This window comes from Amphibalanus amphitrite, unplaced genomic scaffold, assembly GCF_019059575.1.
Source record: "Amphibalanus amphitrite isolate SeventyFive unplaced genomic scaffold, NRLGWU_Aamphi_draft 000090F_arrow, whole genome shotgun sequence".
NCBI lineage: Eukaryota > Metazoa > Arthropoda > Thecostraca > Balanomorpha > Balanidae > Amphibalanus > Amphibalanus amphitrite.
The window spans coordinates 33,041-56,449 of NW_024881586.1; the positions used below are offsets into that span (position 1 = coordinate 33,041).

Here is a 23,409-nt window from a genome sequence, read left to right on the forward strand (position 1 = left end):
AGCCGGAGTCGGAGTCGGAGTCACCGAAAATCTGTCGACTCCGCAGCCCTGCTAGGTCTGCGGAGTCGGAGTCGGGAGTTGGAGTCGATCGGAGTCGACAATTCTGCCCGGAGTCGGAGTCGGAGCTGGTTTTTGAAAGCCGGAGTCGGAGTCGGAGTCGGAGTCGCCGAAAATCCATCGACTCCGCAGCCCTGGCCAGAATAAACTACAAAAACCTAAAAAGTTTCGTGTCCTGACCTTTGCCGACGACGTTCTGGTGGTCGGCACGGGAAAGGACATGGCCGTTCTCGAGCGTCACATGCAAGAGGCCTTGGATGATATTCTAACAATCTGCCAGAACGCCAGCATGGAAATAAATCCTGCGAAGGCCACAGCCTGCGTGCTATCTCTGAGTAAGCACTGCCCACCTCCATGCAGGGGTGTCGTTTTCCGAAAATGATTGGTAGGGCCCAAAGGCGGCGGCCGGCCACATGTGGCGGGGCTTAAAAGGTAGGGTACCCCCAAATCTGCCTTTCTCATCGGATTTCGGCCACTTATTTTTTCGCCCTGGTCATTGACAAGACAAACCAAAATCTAAAAAAAAAACATTTTGGAAGTCTAGGTCCTCAACGAGCTCCATGCACAAAACGTGCAGTTAAATAGGCAGTTATAATAGTGTCGGAGGAATGCACGCCATTCTGAAAGAGGCCCACGCCGACTTAAAAGCACGGCTGTGCTGAAAGGGGCCAGGGACGGTTTTGATGGCCCAAGCCGAATGAAAAAGACGGCTACGGGGCCAGGAACGGCTTTGAAGGCCCACGCCAATCGCAGGGTTCGACAACTAACGAGGTCTCGAAACACCACGATAGTTAGAAAGACCTGCTTGCCAAAATAAAAGGATGACGGTACAAGCCGGCATTCAGAAAGTTACATGCCCGACCATGAAGAAGCAAAGAGATACGTCATCGACTTATTAGACAAAAAAGTTCATTTATTCAAATAACCACCGCTAAGACAAACACATTTCGCGCAGCGCTTCGGCCTTCGGGAGAGCCCTCAAAGTCTCCATAATCAATTGGGTTTTGGACCCATCCCACGTCCAAGACGGCTGCTTTAGTCTCCCTGCAGTCAGCGAAGCTGCCACTGCTAATTTCCTTATGTTGGGGAAGAGGTGGCAACCAGAGGGTGCAGGGTCCGGAAAAAAGTGGATGCGACAACAACTCGAAGCCACATTTCATCACTTAACTTATCGTCACCCCGCGCAAGTAGGTACGCAGGTGCGTGGCCGTGGATCAGTTGCACACTTTATGTCAGCTTCCCTATAGCCTCTCCTCGATGTCTATCGAATGGACGCACATCATCAATTGTGCGCCCCTGTTTTAGAAAGTTGACAAGCAGAGCCCCGTCGGCATACCAAAATGTAACCGCTATCACTTTGCCGACTAACTTCAACTCGTACCACTCATTTGGTGGCCGTTACTCGGTGTGCACTGTGCTTCCACTTGTGCAACTCGGCACGGTGTCCCTTAGTGTCAACGTGTGACACCCACAATTCCTTTACGGTGACAAGTCAATGATATCTTCTAGATATTCGATAAGGGACCAAACACCCCGCTAAGCCTCCTTTCGAGCTTGCCTTTTCTCTGCAGTGTCAGCAAACGGGGGATACATCTTGCAGAGATCTTAAACATAGCACGATAGATTCCAGTGGCGTAGCCAAGTGGGGGGGGGGGGGGCACAGGGGGCGCGTGCCCCTCCCATCGGGTCCAGGGGGCCCTTCGGGTCCCTGCGGCGCCAATCGGCCGCTGAGGGTCCACGCTGGCCATATTTCGTCTCAAAGGGACCCCACAGGGCTCGTCAGAGCATCTCATGGGCCCCTAAGTGGCGTATTAAGATCTTCGTAAGTGCCCCACGCCGGCTTCTTAGAGCCCTTGTCACCAGTTAAGGCCCTAAGAGGCCGCCAAGGGCCCCTTACCAGCCTGCCCCTCACGGTCTCTGAGAATCTCTTGCTGGCCTCTGAGGGCGCATTGGTGGCCTCGGCTCTGAGGGCCTATTGGTGGCCTCTGAGGGCCCTTACCGGCCTATTAGGAGCCGGCTCTACGAGCTGCATGCCCGCTTGTGATGGTCCAACCCCAATTCTCTTAGGGCCCCAATAACTGTGAGGAGTGCCTCTGATAGCCCACACCGGCGTTTCTGAGAGCCCACGCCGGCGTTTCTGAGGCCCCTTCTCCCCCAGTTCTGAGGGTCTTCATCAGAGGCTCCTAAGGCCCTACACCAGCGACTCTGACGGCTCCACTGAGTCCACACTGGTGACTCTGAGGGTCCCAGTGGCGTCTGAGAATACTATTCCGGTCTAAAGGGACCCCCTCGGCGCTCCTGAAGGCACCACCGTCACCGACCTCTGAGGTCCCCTTGTCGTCCTATGAAGGGCCCGCACCAGCACTCAGCTCAGCAGCTCTAAGGGTCCCACGCATATCTGTGATGGCCATAAACCAGTGTATCTGAGGGCCCCGAAACGGCGCTTAAGAGGGCCCTCACCGGCGACTGTGCAGGTCCCACTCCGGCGCCTCTGAAAGCCCCACACATATGCATCTGACGGACACCCACCAGTGACTTTTGCGTGGCCCACACCGGCAATTCTGAGGATCCCACCGGAGTCTGAGAGTACCGTGCCGTTCTCTAAGGACCCCACTGAACTTCTGAAGGTGCTGCCGGCCTCTGAAGACCCTTTGCCGGCCTGAGGAGTGAGGACACCTTGCCGTTCCCTAAGAATCCCCTGCCGGCTTGCGAAGGGTTCGCGACAGCAGCTCCTACGGCCCACAGGCCACACACATCTGTGACGAATGTACATATATGCTTATTTGCTTATCTGTTTATTTTGATTTTTTACCAAGTGACAAAAGATTGGTAGAGCTCAGCGAACACTGGTAGGGCCCAAATAAACATTGGTAGGGCTCGGGCCCTACCAGGCCTATACAAAACGACGCCCCTGCCTCCATGTCGACTTCGCTACGACGGTCAGCCTATACCCGACACCGAGACCATCACTCATCTCGGCGTTACGCTGGACAGGCGCCTCACCTTCGGCGCACACATCGAGAAGGTCGTCTCTCGATGCACCAGGGCACTCGGCACGCTGAAGATGGCTCAGAAGAGGGGCGTCTGCCAGCGGCGCATCGTCGAACTCTACCGCTCCCTCATCCTGAGCCGTCTAACGTACGGTGGAGAGGTGATTACGGCCAGCCCATCCTCCCTCGAGAGGCTCGACCGCATACAAAACGCCGCGCTGAGAATCGCAACAGGATGCACTCGCGACACGGCACGACCCACTCTTCGCTATATGGTCGACGTGCGGTCAGTGCCCCAGAAGATCGAGACACTCAGGGTGACGGCCGTCGCCAAGATCTTGGAAACGCCGGGGCACCCTCTCCGCACCGCTGTCCAGTCCATGACTGACCGAGCCCCTCTGCGTCGTCTTCAGAGGAGCGGCTGGATCCGTCAGGCATGCGCGACCCTGCGAGACATCAAGGGGCGCCACAGCTTGAGAGCGGGTCCTCAATTCGCAGCGACTCCGGACTGCGTGTCGGACGCTTGGAATATCATGGCCTGTCACTCACTTGACAGATCATGCCGCGAGTGGCCCCCTGGAGTCGCCAACGCGGCGTTCGAGGCACTTCTCGACGAGATCCACGACCGGGACACTGCCACTCTGGTTCTCGCCACCGACGGATCGGTCACTCGTGACCCACCTCGCAGCGGCTGGGGCTGTTTCCTCAGGTACGGCGAGTCGACGCGCTGCACATCCGGGGCATGTCGACTGACCCTGTCGAGCATGCGCGCGGAAATGGAGGCGGTCACCCTCGGCCTGTGCGCCGCTCGCGAGCTCGCCCCAGACGCGGAGCACATTATCATCGCCACCGACTCACAATCTCTCCTCCGGAAACTGGAAACTGGCTGGTCGCCTCCCGAGTGGCAACAGATCCCCCAAAGGATAACCTGGCTCTACTGCCCTGGCCACTCCGGGATCTCCATGAATGAAAAGGCCGACCGCTTGGCGGGTGAGGGCTCCTCGGCAACCAGCAGGATCGTCCTCTCGGCCTCCGACATTAGGCACATCGTGAACGACTACCAAAGAGAAGCGGAAGCGCAAGAAGCACTGCATCGAGGAAGCCGGGAGGTCGAGAGGATGGTCGAGCGCGGCCTTCGTCGAGGATGGGTCGCCAAGTCGCATCGTCGTGGCGCCGTGGGCAGACTCGCCTGTCAGCTGGCCTGCGGCACCATCTCTCGCAGGACACTGGCCGACGTGCAGTCGGTGGGGGGCGCAGAGGCGGCATGGACTCGTATCTTCGGGTCCCGCTCCGCCAGTGAAGCTGCCGCCGAGGAGTAAGTAAGTAAGTAAAAACCTAAAAAGGCACCGCAACCGGCGGTAATCGCAATCATTATCGTAACGGATTGACCCCTCACAACGGCAATTCATTATATTCCAATGATTACTCATCGCTCATGGATTTACCACCCAAAAGAAATAAAACAGTGCACTTGTTCAATGTTCATGCAAAATAATTATTTATCTTGACATGGCTGAATGAGTCATTAGAGGTAATTATCACCAAAACCTTGCACCTCGTAATTAAAATGCCACTCAAGGCGCAGCTCCCACCAACAGATGGTAAACTTCCCGTCATCTCAGCACAATAATAATCACCCGGTATAAAACTGTCTGCAGGATGACACAACTCACTCTGCTAAACGTTCCACCCATACCGATGACACATCAGCCACTAAATCGGCCATCACCGCTAATGCATCAGATGCCTCAAGATAATCAGCATGCAAATGCAGCATTGCGCAATGCCGCAGCAGGTGGGCAGATGCAGCCGTGCCCGTCACCGGCGGTTACTCCGCGAGGTTGACTGTTGCATAGACGAGCATAGGCAAGGGCCCCGAGATCTACTGACTGACGGCTTGAGAGGGTGGCTGCCAGTCAGTCTTCATATAATGCGCTCGAAAAAACGGAAGCTTTATTAAATCATCAATTAAATGTTTCTAAATATCTTCCTCTGCGGCGCCTTTGTCTCAACGCTTGAGACCAGCGCGGGAGTGGCGCCAGGCGGTCCGCTTCCCCCTACCCCCACTCCCCCCCCCCATTACGAGTCGATCGATGTCGACCCCCACTCCGCCCCCTCCCTCCAGGATGGCCATCGCCCAGCCGCCCAGCAAAACCACGGGTTTTAAACGTTCCTACGACAAGGCTTCGAATCTTGAGACGATGAATTTTCTAGATATCGTTTTGCCATAATACACAAGCCAAGCAGACGCCATTACATACCCTCACCGCGCAAAGAATATGTAAGCTAGCAAGGGTAACGAATTGAACGTCACGTCGTACACAAACGCCAGTGACCGCGGTTGGAAAATGGAAGAGAATCTGGTGACAACACTACCCCCCCCCCCCCCACCGTCCATCGAGCGGCGTCTGCACAGAATGAGTGGACGGGTGGCGCCCGGCCCATGATACTATGACTCATCCCAGGGGAGGGTGGGCCAAGGGGGAGTGCATAGTAACGCCCAGGGAGCCACACCGAGTGCACGCCATACTGGACAGGGGAGAGCGTACCGCTTTGGCACTACCTTCCGAAGGATATAGAAATATCTCTTCAATATTCATTGTTTTGCTATCGCGGAGGACAAAAAGGTACATCAGTATTACACCCGTAAATAGCGAATTTCTTATTAGCTCTCGAGGTAGGATACCAACCATTTCACTTTCGAAACAAGTGAGTTTCGGTCGGTATTTCCGTAAATCTACAAAGGATAACGGCCCTCGTTCATCACAGACCCAACCAAAATTAGGCATCTGTGGCGCTAGTAGCATACATCAAGTACATTACCAATAATAAGGACTCATAATTCTTCCGAGTGGCGACAAGATGTATCAAACACACAGACAGCAGCGAACTAAGCGCTGTGTTCACCGTAACACCCAGCAATTTCCCTGATCAGGACATCTCCAGAGGAAAACTACAGAACATCACGACTCGAGGATAAGTGAGAACAAGTGTACATTTGCCTGCCGGGGCCGAAACGCTCCCGTACAGTAACTAGATGAGCTGAGTTTTGCGCTCATTGCACTGTACCAATAAGTTGATACGCTCATTGCACTTTACCAATTGGTTGGTACATTTCGATATATCCGACAGGACTTCATGACCATTCAATGCAGAGACATTGAAATGAGCTAAAAAGTTCCAAACCCTAAAAAGTTCTCGAGAACGGAAGAATTATCTCATTCCCTCCGCTCAGCAAATGCCCACAAAAAAAAAAAACACCAACGTCTAAACGACCATGTGCAGAGGATGCTTGGCCCGCTGGAATGACTGCCCTACTGAACATACACCACTGGCAAAGTATGATGATGCGATGGGAGATGTACGTAAAGTAAAGGTGATGCAAGACCATCACCTTTACTTTACGTACATCTCCCATCGCATCATCATACTTTTTAGATGGTTACGAACTCGAGCGGTGTACGGAGATCAGAGATCTGGGTGTGATCCTGGACTCCAGGCTAACATTTGGCGCGCATGTTGACGCCTGTGTGAGCAAGGCCAACCGCATGCTAGGTCTACTTATGCGCAGCATGCAGGTCTCACACCGTACCCGGCTGCCGTACTTCGATCACCGGGCAGTCATGGCGGCGTACAATGCCCATGTCAGATCGGTTGTGGAATACGCGAGTGTCGTCTGGAGTGGCGCAGCACCTACTCACCTTGCGAGATTGGAGAGACTGCAACACCGTTACCTGATGTGGTTAGGCGCCAAGACACATAGCCGGTGCTCGATGGACTATGAGTCTCTCCTCCAACATTTTCACTGTATGTCCATCAAAGGTAGACTTGTTCAGACCGACCTGAAGTTCATACGCTCTGTGTTTGCCGGCCGACTGGACTGTGGGCTACTTGTGACTATGTTTTCGCTGCGTGTTCCTGGCCGGCGCTCTAGGCAGACGGGCTTGTTCAACGTACCTTTTGGACGGGTTGATACGGTGAAGAACGGCCTCGGCGTACGAGTCCCGAAACTAGTGAATGAGTTCCTGAACAAATATCCAGACGAGGATTTCTTTCAGCCTAGTCCCCACTGCACCGCGCGCATCCGTGCCTACGCACGAGGCCTTGGTACTTGTATGACGTAGTCACGTAGGCTGCTATTGTTTGCATTACTTTTATCTTTTGCATTTTTTACAGATCATGTGTCATTTTATTGTTCCTTTTTTATTGTATCTCAGTGTTTTGGCCTTTTGCCACTTTTATACGAGCTATTGCTGTCTTAAAGTGTCCCGCGGCTTTTTGTCTGTGGTGGGTATAGGCATATGCATGTGCGTAGGCAGGTGTGATGAAATAGTGTGTGTCTTGTGTGTGTGCGTGTGTGCGTGTGCGTGCTTATATTTTACTTTGACCTCAGCCGTCATTGGGTTTTGCCTGTGGCTGACAATGCCTAATAAACAATAAACAATAAACAAAGGACGACAACATATTCCATCGAACGAGAAGAGTAGTTACGGAGGTCTTGTGAAACAACGCTGGAAGTCTGAGCGCAGATGGTGTGACTTTGCCACAGCTGCACGTTCGTTGATTTTCCATGACTTTTTAGCAGCTACGGATCCCGCTGCACATTAAACTTAGCACCATGGACTCAATACCAGCCAAATGGCCCACGCCACGTTAATATCATGATCTATCGAGAAGCTGACAAGTGGCCAGTGATCTCTCGAGAATAGCGCTGCTCGGAGTGACTAATGTAGGTACGCCGCTACTGCACGACGACCGCGGACTGACCTTTTCGCCGTCATAGTCGTCGTAACTGGTGATGACCGGAACATCATCCTGGTACCCTCCGCGGTACATCGTCTGTGGATGCAGAAAAACAGTCAGTTACACTGTATTAGAACATTCTCTGGGGGCGCAGAAAACCATCGATGTTACACTGTCTCGGTACATTGTCTGTGGGCGCAGAAAACCAGCCAAGGTAGTGTGAGAAATGTGCATTGTGCAAACCTATCCTTGCTACCTATCCAGTATCCATCCAAATGCTTGAAGCCATCCTATTATTATCTTCAGTGCAGATAGGAGTGTTTATGAGACAAATATCCAGTTCCTGAATCCTGGATCCTGCAATAGAGAATAAATTTAATACTCTGGTGCTGAAACTCCAAACACAATGCACTAAATTTCTGGCAGATCTAATGAGTGCTTGTAGCTTTATATCATCATCCTGAAACCTAGTCCATCATTGCAAAGACAAGCATGCCTTCTGGGCAGGCTGCAGCTGAGCTCAAGCATTTCCATTTTACATGGCAAATGTTAGACACATACTGAATGCAGGGCTGTATGTGATGAGTGGTGGCATTAACTGTGATGGTGCAAACATTAACTCACTTCTTTTCTCATCTAGAATGGAATAAAGCAATAGATAGAAGGCATTAAAGAAGTAAGAAACATGAATTTCTAAAAAGCAACTACATACTACATCAGTTATCTTGTTGGTATTGATAAAAGTGTGCTGACATGCATAAATAATCTCCCCCACTTGAAATCATCCAAAAACACAAAATTATAAGAAATCTAACTGTCATTCAATGAACTAAGAACCATAATATTTAACAATTACAGGTTTAAAAAGCAGGGTGGTACGGCCTGTCACCAACGTTTCTACATCCTTTGCTTTCACATCAGACTGTGTGATAAGCAGGCTTTTCTTCAAACTTAGAATGTTTGCGTGCCTTTTTGGTGGGCTTTGGCCGACGTGTGACTACTGTCATTTTGCACCCATTTTGACCTCCAAATGATGCACAAGAACTAATCAAAAATGACCTTTACCAATGACCTTTGATAAGCAATTACCCACACATGCAATATATTGCTGTAGGTAAAGCAAATTTCAATGTTGATTAAAAGACATCATATTTTAATGCCTGCTTCATCAGCATAAGTTAGTTAGTTCTTAGGAATATTTATCAGTTCAGCCAACAAGGCTACACCAAATTAACATGCACCAATAATATAAATGAATGGATTGAACTGTGCAGCCAACATATTTCCATCCCAACAAGCTGGGCGCAAGATCTGCTGCAAACTAACGCGTCAGAGGCTCGTTCTGTCTCAGGTTGTCTCCTATGATCTTGAAATGATCTTTTAAGGGTGAACTACCATAGCCACAGAATACAGATAAAGAATAAATAGCTCAGCAGCTTCATATGTAAATGTCGAATCTGCAAAATGTCAAAAAGTCGTCTGATTTTGATTTACAGGTGGCAAATTGCTTTTGCACTACAGGGCATAAACAGAAGAGACAAGTCACCATAAATCAAAAACGTATAATCAAAGTCAAATTACCTTATTTATTGTGCATAAATCATCTACCCTCCTCGACTAAAAAAAAATATTCCACGCCCATAAACAGCGACAGCGCCCCTCTCATCCAACTTTCACACATCAACACACACGAGCATTAGCGGCGAAATCGGTCGGTAGCGCGCCACGAACGAATCAGTGTTCAATTAGAGGTGAATTAAAGGAAATTGAATTATTATTTTGTACTTTTTGTACTGAATTTTAATTTCAAACCTAAGTAAATGCCGTCAAGTCAATTTTTGTGCAAAATATCATGAAAATATCCAAATGGATGGAGTGTTTTATATCCGGAAATAATATTTTGTTTCACTATAAACAAACGAAAGCGCGAGTCGCCCCGCTGTTGTTTGTTTGCATTTGGGCAACGTTCATTTTCTTGTTTTCAATCTCATTTAACGTTCTATTATCGTTTGTATTGTAAGGTAGACACGAGCAATTTCATCTAGCCCTTAATTTACCCTCATCTCTTAACAGAGAAACCGTCATGAATACCTACAAAGTGGTAAGCCTGCGCCATGACTGTCCCAGTCCCCACAATAATTGCTGTTTTATTGCAGAATTTAGAGAGCTGTTTATAAAAAAAACACTAATTAAATTATACATTTTCATGGATGACTCTGGTACTCACATTATTATCATGGACAGCGCTATGCCAGTACAGCAGCTTGGTGCTGCAGCCTTGACTGACTGGTTCATGTCAGATCCGACCAGGGCTCCCGTTAGTGCCCAAACACTGATGAGATTGTGTCAACGCCTGATATTGGGTCATTTCCTCCTCTTACCTCTGTATCTGCACCATTGCGCTCATCACTGCAAGTTTTCTTTAACTAATTGACCAACAATTATGATATTTTATGGAAGAGTCACACTTTGCAGTTTGCACTTTGCAGACTGCAGTCTGTTGCTCTACATGCATAATGCATATTCATGTAAATTTGAATATATTAAATGCATGCAGGAGACTCAATGAGACACCACATTCTAACATCCTCTCTGTTGCTCTGATCTCAGGTGCAGGACTCGAAGAGGGAGGAGTTCCGCAAGTACCTCGAGAAGAATGGGGTGATGGACGTGCTGACCCGGTGTCTGGTCAGCTTGTACGAGGAGCCCGAGAAGCCAGCTGATGCTCTGCAGTACGTGCGGAACACGCTGGGCGCCGCCAGCCCAGACAAGGTGGAGCTGGAGAGCCTCCGATTGGTGGTTGCCGAAATGAAGGAAAAGGTCAGAGAGTGGATGTGCGGCCTGATCCTCGGGGGATAAGGCTGGATGGAGATTCGATATTTTGGGACTGTTTTCGAGATGGTTTGGCCTTTGGACCTTCCCAGTGAGCCATTTTGACCTTTGGATGAATGCATTTACGATCTTACTTGTGGCGACGGCTAGAATGACAGTCTGGCCCATTCGAATTTCTGCAGGATTCCTGACCACCGGTAGTTTGAGTAACATTATCTGTGTGGTTGAGTACGGAGTATGGAGTGACGAGTGATGACCGTGATGACCGTCCTTATCGGACGGTGGCTGTGTGCACAGGTAGCAGTGTGGCATGGATTGCATGACTTGTATGACGGGTGTGTGCGACACTAGGCAGTGAGGCACTGACTGTATTCTTGACTCTGTCAGATGAATGACTGCCATGTGTCTGTATCTGTCAGATGACTGACAGATCTGACAGACATATGACTGTCAGATGACTGTGACAACTATGTGACTGTGTCAGATGACGGTGATGGAGGAGGAGAACAAGGAACTCCGGGAGCGGCTGGCCGGGCTGACTGTCATATGACTGTGTCCTGTCAGATGACGGTGATGGAGGAGGAGAATAAGGAGCTCCGGGAGCGGCTGGCCGGGCTGACTGTCATATGACTGTGTCCTGTCAGATGACGGTGATGGAGGAGGAGAATAAGGAGCTCCGGGAGCGGCTGGCCGGGCTGACTGTCATATGACTGTGTCCTGTCAGATGACGGTGATGGAGGAGGAGAATAAGGAGCTCCGGGAGCGGCTGGCCGGGCTGACTGTCATATGACTGTGTCCTGTCCTGTCAGATGACGGTAATGGAGGAGGAGAATAAGGAGCTCCGGGAGCGGCTGGCCGGGCTGACTGTCATATGACTGTGTCCTGTCAGATGACTGTGATGGAGGAGGAGAATAAGGAGCTCCGGGAGCGGCTGGCCGGGCTGACTGTCATATGACTGTGTCCTGTCAGATGACTGTGATGGAGGAGGAGAATAAGGAGCTCCGGGAGCGGCTGGCCGGGCTGACTGACATATGACTGTGTCCTGTCAGATGACAGTTATGGAGGAGGAGAATAAGGAGCTCCGGGAGCGGCTGGCCGGGCTGACTGTCATATGACTGTGTCCTGTCAGATGACGGTGATGGAGGAGGAGAATAAGGAGCTCCGGGAGCGGCTGGCCGGGCTGACTGTCATATGACTGTGTCCTGTCAGATGACTGTGATGGAGGAGGAGAATAAGGAGCTCCGGGAGCGGCTGGCCGGGCTGACTGTCATATGACTGTGTCTGTCACTATCTGTCAGATGACGGTGATGGAGGAGGAGAATAAGGAGCTCCGGGAGCGGCTGGCCGGGCTGACTGTCATATGACTGTGTCCTGTCAGATGACTGTGATGGAGGAGGAGAATAAGGAGCTCCGGGGGCGGCTGGCCGGGCTGACTGTCATATGACTGTGTCCTGTCAGATGACGGTGATGGAGGAGGAGAATAAGGAGCTCCGGGAGCGGCTGGCCGGGCTGACTGTCATGTGACTGTGTCCTGTCAGATGACGGTGATGGAGGAGGAGAATAAGGAGCTCCGGGAGCGGCTGGCCGGGCTGACTGTCATATGACTGTGTCCTGTCAGATGACGGTGATGGAGGAGGAGAATAAGGAGCTCCGGGAGCGGCTGGCCGGGCTGACTGTCATATGACTGTGTCCTGTCAGATGACGGTGATGGAGGAGGAGAATAAGGAGCTCCGGGAGCGGCTGGCCGGGCTGACTGTCATATGACTGTGTCCTGTCAGATGACGGTGATGGAGGAGGAGAATAAGGAGCTCCGGGAGCGGCTGGCCGGGCTGACTGTCATGTGACTGTGTCCTGTCAGATGACTGTGATGGAGGAGGAGAATAAGGAGCTCCGGGAGCGGCTGGCCGGGCTGACGGTGGACGCTGACACCGCTGACGGGGCCGAGGAGGGCGACACAGCCGCCGCCGACTCCACCGCCGCAGACGCCAAGGAGAAAAAGGTATTGGTAATACTAAAGCCTGCGTTCGGACGGGCCGGTTTTCGCGTGGAATTTCCACGCTGAGGAATTCCGTCCGGGCATCGCGAAATGAGGAATCCCGCGGGATCCCGCGAAACGGGTTTGTCCGAACGGCCGTTTTCGTTAGGAATTCCTCGGCGTGGAAATTCCGCGCGAAAAACGGCCCGTCCGAACGTACGGAAAGCGCCGCTCTAAAGTGTCCGTTGACTCTCTCAAAAAAGGCAGCCACTAGAGAGACGTCTGCGAATGGTGTTTTTTGACGCGCATCTCATGTTAGTGAAGTCGGATTAGATTCGACTCTGGGACGTTGGGTACGAGATAGCCAAAAACCTGGTTTGTCACTTTCCTGATGCCGCTTGACGTTACGAGGATGTTGAAGTTTGTGTACCATACCATGATTTTTCACAGCTCGGACGGCAATCATGTCAACCCCTCCTTTTTCTCTGTGTTGCAGTAAGGAGCGCCACTGGACTCTCCCTGTTCACCAAAGGCTGCCTTCGGGGACGGTCGGCGACGTCTTAGCTCCATTCCACGGCCGACCTGCCCCTCGTTTTAAGTGACACGTTCGTTCCTGGTTGGTTGTTAGCTAGTTGACCGCGACGGGTGCACCGTGACTCGGGGAACTGTGTGCCATCGTGATGGTCCGATGCGAGCCAGTGAGACGGTAATTCGCCCAGCTAAGACGAGGCCCGTGACAAGTGCGGCGGACTACCGCTTGGAAGACACGCCCGGGTATAGAGATAGAGACTGTGTATCGCGTCGCCGTCCTACCGCCGCGCCCCGTGATTGGTCGTTGATATGAGCCACGGCCTCCCATTGGTTGACGGTTTGGGTACGCGTCTCGTGATTGGTCATTGGTGAGAGTCTCGGCCTCCGATTGGCTGATGGTTGGATTTCCTGCTCGTTGAAAGGCTGGGATCCTTACCCTGGGCCGTTCGGAGGCATTTCGTTCCAGAGAGCCAGGTACAAATGGACATTGTTGAGATATGTTTGTATTTTCTTAATCGAGTGTGGTATAACAATCACAAATATGATTGGATTGGGAATTATAGCGGAAGAGGCATACGACTTAACATCAAAATATTCATATCCAGGAAAAATGTCCACGTATCTATCTCATAACACGTCAAAAATCGTACATATTGCTATACAATACACACGCAGATATTAATAAGCAGTTCACATGGACCAATGGTCGGTTGACCGCGGCAGAATTGGACCGAGAATGGTCCGAACTGGGACCCCTCGCGGCGCAGAGGACAGGCGGGCTGTCCGTTTGATATACGTAAGGGTGATTATGCCGCCCGAGGACGGCTCACTATAGACACATAGGTAGACACACAGCCAGCGACCGGCCGGGCCAGGCAGTGGGAGGCGAGCGGACGACTCGAGAGGCGTGAGAGGCACGCCTGGTATTACAGCAATACCCGACTCGTAGTAAGGACACGGGTTATAGCGCACTTTGCGGCGCGGTGACCGTCACAGTAGGATTAAACATGGACCCGCCGCCTCACAGCCCTCAGTCCGCTCCAAATCGGCAGCGCGGCGCTCCCAGACTTGTCACCGAATCTCTGCACGCGAGCGGTATATAAGCAGTCAGCGGGCATGACTCCATCGAGAACATTAAACCGTTAACACAGGGACATCTAACGGCGAACACAAGGGTCCAGCGGACATCTTACTCTGAACGCAGGGCTTCAATTCACATCGTTTATGAACGCAGGGCTACAGCGGACACCACAATAAAATCAAAAAGCACCAATGGACACTTAAGCTGCGAGCACACAGCACCGCTCACAAAACTAACAACTAACGCACGGCGGTCATCAACGTCCTGATTCATCAATGCAGCAAGAAGCGGAATTACAATCGTATCAACACTCTCACAGTATCAAAAGTAGTTAACTTGATTCTGATATTACAGCGCATACACCATTCCAAAAATCCACAAAAACCATAATCCACGACAGCCAACGATAAACGCTGTCTTGGTTCCAAAGGTACACCACATCGGTCGCGTACGCCGTACACCCCAATTCTTCCTTTCTGGGCCATTATAAACCCGGGTTTTACATCCACAGCTCTCCTATAGCGGGGTTCACGGCAACATTTATCAATCAAAGTAGCGCAATCGTGTCAATCAAGTCCCCACAGCACAGTTTCATGCTCCTGACTCGCTTGGCCAGCAATATACATTAGTCTCTTCAGCAAGAATACACGGTCACTTCTATTCAATTCAGCAAGACCCCACGCCCTTGTCTCTCCTATATCTGGCTGCCCGTCTCTCCGTCATGGTCGGGTGCCGACCCGGCCCGGTCCAGCAGGCCCTGGTTCTCGCTGAGCCAGCGCTCCAGTCGCGCGTGGGTGACGGGCGTCCGTAACAGGTCACTGATGGAGTCCACCTCTGCCTGCTTGGCCTGCGGGAACGCGGTGAGCGAGGTGAGTAAGGTGGGCATACAATAATTAGCATTGTTTGCACGACAAACAGGAAAAACGGGGTGAACATAGTTAACTGGGGTCTGGGAAACATAATGCTGTCAGAAAAACAGTGAAGACTGAATACTTCAAACCATGAGTGATCATTGAAAGTGCAAAATGTTTTTGCCGATAAGGAAAGTGAACGCATAGACATCACATAAGAGTACGTCGAGATACCAATGCATACCATTCACAACCACTACCCGCACTTACAGCATCAAAGGCCCAACATAAGAATACAGCAAAGGGAAAATCGCAAGCAAATGCAAACTGAAAGCATGCTCCTCCAGGTGCTATGACCATGCGTAACGTTATCACTGCGCTTCCCAACAGCGGCGATGTTCGGACGCTTTAGCTCTACCTTGACGGCGCGCTGGAGAGCCAGCAGTCGTAGCATGCCCTCTGTACGTAGCGAGCCGCGGCGCCGGCGACCCTTGAGCGTGTTCTTCCTGCGCAGAGTCCGCGCCCCGTCACCTGTGCGGGTGGCGGGCCGACTGACTAGGGCGCCGGGCGAGAGAGAGGAGACAGCCAGCCAGCCAGGCAGGTGGTGTATCGGAGCACACTCGCGGCAAGCGCATATGCAGTAGCGAGAACTAAGTGAATGGTGTACAAGAATGTATTTCCTGACTAAAGACAGCCGAAAGGTAGCACAGCTAAAATAGAAAATAGTCAAAATGTTTAAATAAGAAGGCAAATAAAACTGGCAAGCAAGCAAACTGGTATCAATCAAGTCAGTAAGCGCGCAGCATGCATCAGTTCGGTCGGTCGATCATTCCAGGCGGTCGGTCAGTCAGCCGCCTTGCCACGCCCCCATGCTCGCAGTGCCACCGCCACCATTCCCCGGTCACCCATCACCATAGATCTCACCTGTAGTGGACGTCGGTGGTGCGAGCGAGGCGGCGCCCTCCGCCCGGCCCGCCTCAGTCTGTGTGGCCGAGTCCGCGTAGCAGCGGTCCGCCCACGCCGGTCCCAGGGACGCAGTCTCGGCAGCGCTGCCTGACATCTGCTCCAGGGAGTATGTATCCGGGGTAAACACGGGTGGATACTGGAGACCGTAGCGCGGCAGCACGCGCAGACCCCAGCCCAGCGCCGGGCTGGTTTGTGACTTAGCCAGCGCCGGCGGAGGGGATAGTGTGCCGTGCGCAGCGATGCCGCGACTGATGCCAGTGGTCTCGGCGCCCGGCCCGGGGCTGGGGCTGCCGGAGGGGGACAGCGGGGCGGACGGGAAGACGAAGTGGGGCGAGGAGGAGGTGGAGGTGGGAGTGCGCCGCTGCTTCCCGATCATGCTGACTCCCATGGCTGGCTGTAACGAACAGACAGACACACAGACGGACGGACGAACGGGTCAGCACGGGACGGGACTATATACAGCGGCGGAGACGGCACGGGCGGTGAACGCCCGTGCCATAACTTGCTCCGACCCCCACGCTTCCCGACTCCAGAGTTATACGAGCATTTGTACAAAGCTCTGATATCACGCGAATGAACCGAGCAACATCAAACGAGAAGAATATAACACCGGAGTAAATGACACAGGATACCTGCACTGAGAACAAAGTAACAACACAATTCAAGCCCCAAGCATACGACATGAGTGTACCGTTTAGCAAAGAAAAACGACAAGAAAAGCGATAAGATTTCCAAACGAAAACAACACACCATTTACCAACAGGCTGACAACTGAATTTAAGCTCCTTGTCGCCACGTGTCCTCTGGTATTTCACACGCCAACGACACTTATTTAGCCGGATTATAAACAAGGACTGTAGGAGAGCGATGGGTAGATAAGGATGGTGAGGAAGACGCCAGCCGCTGCCCGATTCCAGCCTCTCGATGGCGAGTTGACCTGGGCGTCATTTGATTCCGACGCCAAGGTCACTGACAGTCCTCTTCTAGGAAGCATAGCTTGATCGCAGGTCTGGTGTAGATTCTCCCGCCAGAGGTTCTCAGCTCAGCGGACCTCACTATGCCGTCTTCTCCAGGAAATACTCTTGTGATACGAGCCAATGGCCACGACCCCCTGGGCATATTTGTGTCTGTCATGAGAACCAGATCACCCTCGCGTAGGTTTCTGGTTTCTCGGTGCCACTTGCTTCTGCGCGACAAAGTAGGCACGTATTCTCGCGTCCATCTCCGCCACACGTGCTCAGCGACTGCTTCAGCTTGTCTCCAACGCCGACGACTGCTCAAGTCTCCGTTTCTCGTCAGAGCTGGCGCTAGATGATGAGAAGCGTGACCCAACAGAAAGTGATTGGGTGTTAGCGCCTCGGCGTCAGTTGGGTCGGAGCTTACGTAGGTAAGCGGCCGACTGTTCACCATGTGTTCAACCTCTGCGAACACGGTCAGCAGGACTTCGTCCGTCAATACCTGTGAGCCAACTACGACTTGCAGGCACGTCTTCACAGATCTGACCATGCGTTCCCACACCCCACCCATGTGGCTCGCGGCTGGTGGATTGAAGCGCCAGTCAATTTCGTAGGAACTCAGTTTCTCTGGCATCTGCGCCAGAACCCCTCGGAGCTCTTGACGAAGCTCACGGTTGCTGCCGACGAAGTTTGTCCCACGGTCTGAGAAGATGACTTCCGGCTGCGATCTGCGAGCAAAGAATCTTCTGAGGGCCATGATACAACTGTCTGTATCTAATGAGTGGGCCACTTCTAGATGTACAGCTCGCGTCGCCAGACAAGTCACCAACAGTCCGTATCGGGTCTCCGTTTTCCTGAATCTTTTCACATGCAGCGGCCCGAAGAAGTCGACACCAGCGTTTCGAAATGGCCGTCCAGCTTCGAGTCTCTCCCGAGGGAGATCAGCCATCCGCGGTGGCACAGGGGCGGCCCTGCGACGGCGACAGAAGGAGCAGTCACGAAGCTGCGCCTTGATGGCTGAGCGTCCTTGCGGAATCCAGTACTTCTGGCGCACCAAGTTCAGCGTGTGCTCAGCTCCTGCATGACCATGACGATAGTGTTTGTTCTTGATGACAAGCCGAGCCAGCTCACTTTGCCGTGGGAGGATGATAGGGTGTTTGGCTTCCTCCGAGATGCATGCCTTGCCGATGCGTCCCCCGACTCTGATCAGGCCGTCCTCGTCCTGAAACGGGGCCAGAGGAAGCAGAGAACTGGACGTAGGCAGTGGCCGTTGCTGCGTCAGACAGCGCACTTCTTCAGCGTAGGACTGCGCCTGTTCCTTGGCAACGACCCACACCTCCGCTGCTTGCAGTTCCGAACGTGAGAGTGGTCCGGTGGCCTTCGGCGGCTGTCCGGCTGGCCTTCATGTTGCGCGTAAAGCGCATCATCCATCCAACGACTCGCTTGAACTTCCCCCAGGATGAAAACCTCGCTGGAATCGGTTCCTCTGGTGTGCACTTGGTAGTCGTGAATACCAGCGCGTCCCGCATCTCTTCATCCTGTGCCAGCTGGGCTAGCTCTTCTTGGGGTGGCCACTGGCTGACGTCCTCCCTCAAGAAGGTGGGACCCGTCAGCCACCTGCCGTCCTGACTGAGCATGAGCACTGAAACCCCTCTGGAACAGTCGTCAGCGGGGTTGAGCTTCCCAGGAACGTGGAGCCAGCACGCGTTGTGGGTCAGCTCGTGAATCTCAGCCAGTCGGTTGGCCACGAAGGTCTTGAACCGTCGGGTTTCATTACCAAGGTACTGCTGAACGACCTTGCTGTCCGTCCAGCAGAAGATGTCATCCGGTGGCTGAGTGATCTCACCGAGGACGGTAGCCACCAGACGCGCTCCAAGAACGGCTGCTTGCAGCTCCAGACGGACAATTGATAGTCGCTTCAGTGGAGCGACTCGGCACTTGCCGATCAGGAAGCGACAGTGGTGTAACCCATCGCTCGAAGTTGTCCTCCAGTATACCACAGCGCCGAACGCACTCTCTGACGCATCGCAGAACACATGAAGTTGGCGTCGCAGTGTCCCTGGGCCGCTGGGGTTCACGCAGCGTTGCATCACGACTTCGTTCAGCTTCTCTGCTTCACTCAGCCACTCCAACCATTGGCTCAGCTCAGGTTCGGGTAGTGGCTCGTCCCACTCCAGATGTTTCCACCAGAGTCGCTGCATCATCATCTTTGCTCTCACGGTAACAGGAGCAGCAATCCCCAGAGGGTCAAAAATTGTTGACACTTTGCTGAGCACACCACGCTTGGTTGCACTCACTTCTTTGGCTTGGAGACGAAACCCCAATGTGTCCTCGTCTTCTTCCCATGCGATGCCCAGCGTCTTTTCAGCGGTGTGCGTGCTCCTGAGACATAGGCTCGCAGAGGCGCTGGCTTTCTCACTCTCTGGAACGCCTTCCAGCACAGCGGGGAAACTGCTTCTCCACTTCGTGAGGTGAAAACCTCCTCTCTCCAGTGCCTCCTTCACGTCAGCGTACAGCTGTTTGGCGGCGTCTTCCGTCATGCAAGAGAACAGGCAATCGTCCATGTAGAACGACTTTGCCAGTTGCTCGGGACTTCTGCTGAGAATCTTGTCTGTCTCCGCTCCATGGTCCAGAAGTGCTTTTCTCAGCACGTAGTTGGCCGTTGCCGGTGATGACTTCGCCCCAAAGATGACCACCTCCATCTGATAGACGTCAGGCTTGCGGTGTCGCTCCATATCTCGCCATAGAAAGCTCGATGCAGGCTGGTCTTCTGTCCGGATCCTCACCTGATGATACATCTGCTTGATGTCCGCGGTCACAGCGATCAGACCTTCCCTGAAGCGCATGATCACCCCAGGAAGGCTTTGTAGTAGATCTGGACCTGTGATGAGCTTCGAGTTCAGTGATACACCTTGGTATGTTGCCGCAGCGTCAAAAACGATTCTCAGCTTCCCTGGCTTGTTCGGATTCACTACTGCGTGGTGTGGCAGATACCAACGCTTCTCCTTCGGTTCGTCCGCTTCTTCTGCTGAGAGCTTCCTTGCGTGACCATCCTTCACATATCCGTCGATGATGGCTTGGTACCTTGTAGCCAGTTCTGGCTGCTTATCGAGTTTCCTCTCGATGGACTGAAGACGTCGGTACGCTTGGTTCCAGTTGTCCGGTAACATCGGTTCGTCTTCACCCCACAGAAGTCCAGCTTCATATCTGTCCCCCACCTTCCTGGTCTGCTGATCCAAGATTCGCATAGCTCTGAGATCTTCTTGAGATCGTGCATCAGAGCTGTTGATCATGGTGCCGAAGGCCTCGGTCGTCCACCAGTCTTGGACCAACTCTTGCAGATCCTCCACAGCGTCTTCGGGAGCACGTTGACGCACGAACATGACTTGCCGCATTGTGCTTGGAATCAGGGTGGATATCGATCCCGTCAGGGTCCAGCCAAAGTCTGTCCGGATAGCGACGGGCATTCCGGGGCCTCCCACCCTGACCTCTCGCTGCAGCACAGCTTCCAGAATGTTGGCACCAAGTAGGAGCTCGACGTGTGCGCCGTTGTACTGCTGTAGGTCCAGGTCCTGCAAGTGCTTCCAGCTGCGAAGCTGCTTGCTACTCATGCTGGGTGGGGCCACGTTCAACCTTGGCACAGACCACACCTCGGGCACGACTATTCGATTTCTGCTGGTCGCTGTGCTCAGAGGACTAACCGTCAGCTGAACTCGAAGAGACGACTGTCTGGTACCGCTTCCTTCGATGTTCTGTAGCTGCAGATTCTCTCGGACTCCAGGGACCCCAACCTCTTCCAAGACATCTTCACAACAGAGCGATGTCTGCGCTCCCGGGTCCAGCAGTGCTACTACGTCTCTCTCCCCGTTTGGGCCGTGAATCCGCACCGGCACCAACTGCAGCAGTGTGTCTGTCGTCTCTGTGAGAGCCGTGCCGACGATGCGACTTCCTTCTCGTGCCACTGTTTTTGGTTGTGTTTGGCTTTCTTCATTACAAGCAGCGCTTCTGTCCACATGTATGAGTCGGTGATGAGATGCATTACATCCATTCAAGTTGCATCGTCTTGCAGAGCGGCAATCCCTCATGAAGTGACCCTTGTTCAGGCAGCCCCAACACAGTCGTTCCTTGCTCACTACGACCAGCCTCTCCTCCACCGTCTTCGACTTGAACTCCGTGCAATCCTGAAGCTTGTGCTGTTCCTTGCACAGGACACAGAACCAGCGACGTCGGTTGTTTTCCGTCTGGGAAGACGTAGCCGACGTAGTCAGAGTTGTTCGTCGCGCCGAGGTCTCCCGTGCACTCGCGGATGGCCTTTTCCTTTCTGGATCGCGGTTGTGGTTGGCTGAGTTTCTCAAGATGGCAGTCTCTGTCTCCAGCCACTTGCTGAAGATCTCCAGATCGGGCTGCTTGGGATGCATCTGATGCACTTCTCGTCCCCACTGGTAGGACAACTCCGCAGGAAGCTTCAATACTACTCGACGCAGGTTCTCGATGGCTCTCAGATCATTGTAGTGGTTCAGAGCGCGCAGCGTCAGCACAGTGTTGCTAACAGCTGAACTGAACCTCTCCACTGAGGCGATGTTGTTGATTGAAGGAGCTGGAGTTGCAAACATGGAGCTGAGATATGCTTGACTGATGTCGCCTTCTCGACCGAAACGCTCGTGCAGCCTTGCCAACGCTTGGTGATACATCTTGCCATCGAACAAGAATCCCTCGATGGCTTGATGGGCAACTCCATCTACTGCTTGTTGTAGATGCGCCATCCGCTCCGTGTCAGAGAGAGACGCCTGATCGTGAACCAGTGCTCTGAAGAGGCTGATCCAACGCGGCCACTCACTTGGATCTCCCGTGAACCGCGGCAAGCTGAGACGCGGAACACTGTTCGAGAAAGCTGCTGACATCCCATGAGGTGGATGCCCAGGCTTCTCTTGACCTTTGTTGTTTGATGTCCAGTTCTTTGGGTTCAAAGATGAACCATCTACTTCCGGTGCTGCCTTGGGTCCGTCGTTCTGGTCTTGTGATCTTGAGTCAACCACATTGTCGGGCGCGTCCCGGCAATTTGGTGTTTCGGTGGCTTGATCCAACCCCGTACATTCAGCAGACCCTTTGCTGTCCTTGATGGCGGTGTCATCGAAGTCATGTCGACGGTCCCAATTAAGTTCATCTTCCGCAGCGCGGTACATATGTAGCTTTCGAGCCGCCCTGGCTCTAGCCCTTTCTGCTTTCTTTAGTTCCAGTGCATCGTCACGTTCTTCTAAGTTCCATTGTTCTTGCTGTCGTAACTTCTCTGCTTCCAATCGCGCCATTTCTTTCTCCAAGCGTTCTTTTCTGATACGACGTGCCTCTTCGAGCTGTGCTCTAACATCGTTCACCTGGCGGTCGGCATCATCCAACTCAACTGCCGCTTCTCGTGACCGGACTGAGGCGGCCGTCTCTGCAGACGTGTGTGACCTGGCACGACTTCGAGCGTGACGGGAGGTGGCAGCTGATGACTTGGCTTCATCCAACCCCTGAAGATACTCCTGGATCTTCCCTTGAATAGCCGACTCTTCTTCTTCAAGATTATCAGCGTATCCCTGAGCTTCGTCCAGTTCTGCGTCATTGAGTTTGCTTTCATACTCCTGATGAGCTTTTCTCAAATCAGAAAAGGCTTCTTTCAGCCTTCCGTTCACCTCCTGGATGCGATCGCGGTTCCGCTGTCTTGCTATCTCTGCCTCTAACACCTTGGACACCCTCGTCACGACAGCCCTCTTGATACCACGCAGTCGTCGCAGATCAGCAAGCTCTTGATCTCTAACATCCTTAAAAGCTCCATCTGCAGTGGGATCGGGCCGTTTGACATCCTTTGCCTCTTCTTTTTCTATCCCCATCTTCTCCTGTTCAGCTCACTAGTCGCAATCCGGCCCGCGGAGGACCAGAAATGTCGCCACGTGTCCTCTGGTATTTCACACGCCAACGACACTTATTTAGCCGGATGATAGACAAGGACTGTAGGAGAGCGATGGGTAGATAAGGATGGTGAGGAAGACGCCAGCCGCTGCCCGATTCCAGCCTCTCGATGGCGAGACCACTGTAATCGGACGGATCAACCGATACTCCGGCGCCTCGATGGCAAGGTTAGCCGGAGCCGACTGGTCGCACCCCTGTCTGAGCGGAGACCCCGCACCCGAGCCTCGATGGCAAGACCCGGGGAACGAGTTTAAGCTCAGTGACTCGATGGCGAGACACTGTGGCCGTCTCCCTCACACACCCCGGAAGAGGCCGTGTTATGAGTCCCGGATGGAAGGAAATGATCGGCTACTCGCACGCTGAGAAGACTCGCTGCTGTTCACTGTCCCGTTCCTTTTTCCACTGGTCCAGCTCCTCTCCACACCAGTTAAGATATTTCACTTGCTGTATTGTGCACCACCACCACACCACAGCCAGA

General features: G+C 52.9%; 2 protein-coding genes across 3 annotated transcripts in view; one reads left to right on the top strand and one right to left on the bottom strand.

Moving 5' to 3' along the window:
* The first annotated feature begins 9,689 nt into the window (after positions 1–9,689).
* Positions 9,690–13,810, top strand: LOC122380019 (c-Myc-binding protein-like). The gene is made up of 4 exons (XM_043362750.1): positions 9,690–9,891; positions 10,401–10,610; positions 12,481–12,621; positions 13,094–13,810. Exons 1-4 carry the CDS (start codon positions 9,874–9,876, stop codon positions 13,094–13,096), a joined length of 372 nt encoding a protein of 123 aa, XP_043218685.1. The 5' UTR covers positions 9,690–9,873; the 3' UTR covers positions 13,097–13,810.
* LOC122380018 (nascent polypeptide-associated complex subunit alpha, muscle-specific form-like) overlaps positions 13,614–23,409 on the bottom strand; it is a 48,657-nt gene continuing 38,861 nt past the window's right edge. Inside the window, exons 19-21 of one of the 2 annotated variants that reach the window (XM_043362748.1) lie at positions 15,985–16,420; positions 15,479–15,591; positions 13,614–15,056 (exon numbers count right to left, since the gene is read on the bottom strand). In XM_043362748.1, coding sequence (XP_043218683.1) covers positions 14,904–15,056; positions 15,479–15,591; positions 15,985–16,420 — 702 coding nt within the window. In that variant the 3' untranslated portion in view covers positions 13,614–14,903. The remainder of the gene's footprint in view (positions 15,057–15,478; positions 15,592–15,984; positions 16,421–23,409) is intronic. The other variant, XM_043362749.1, reaches the window with a different exon arrangement.

What these genes read in the sequence shown, in the direction of transcription:
- LOC122380019 (XM_043362750.1), top strand. An exon ending in TTGCCGAAATGAAGGAAAAG is followed by an intron (nt 10,611 to 12,480) that starts GTCAGAGAGTGG and finishes GTGTCCTGTCAG; the next exon opens with ATGACTGTGATGGAGGAGGA.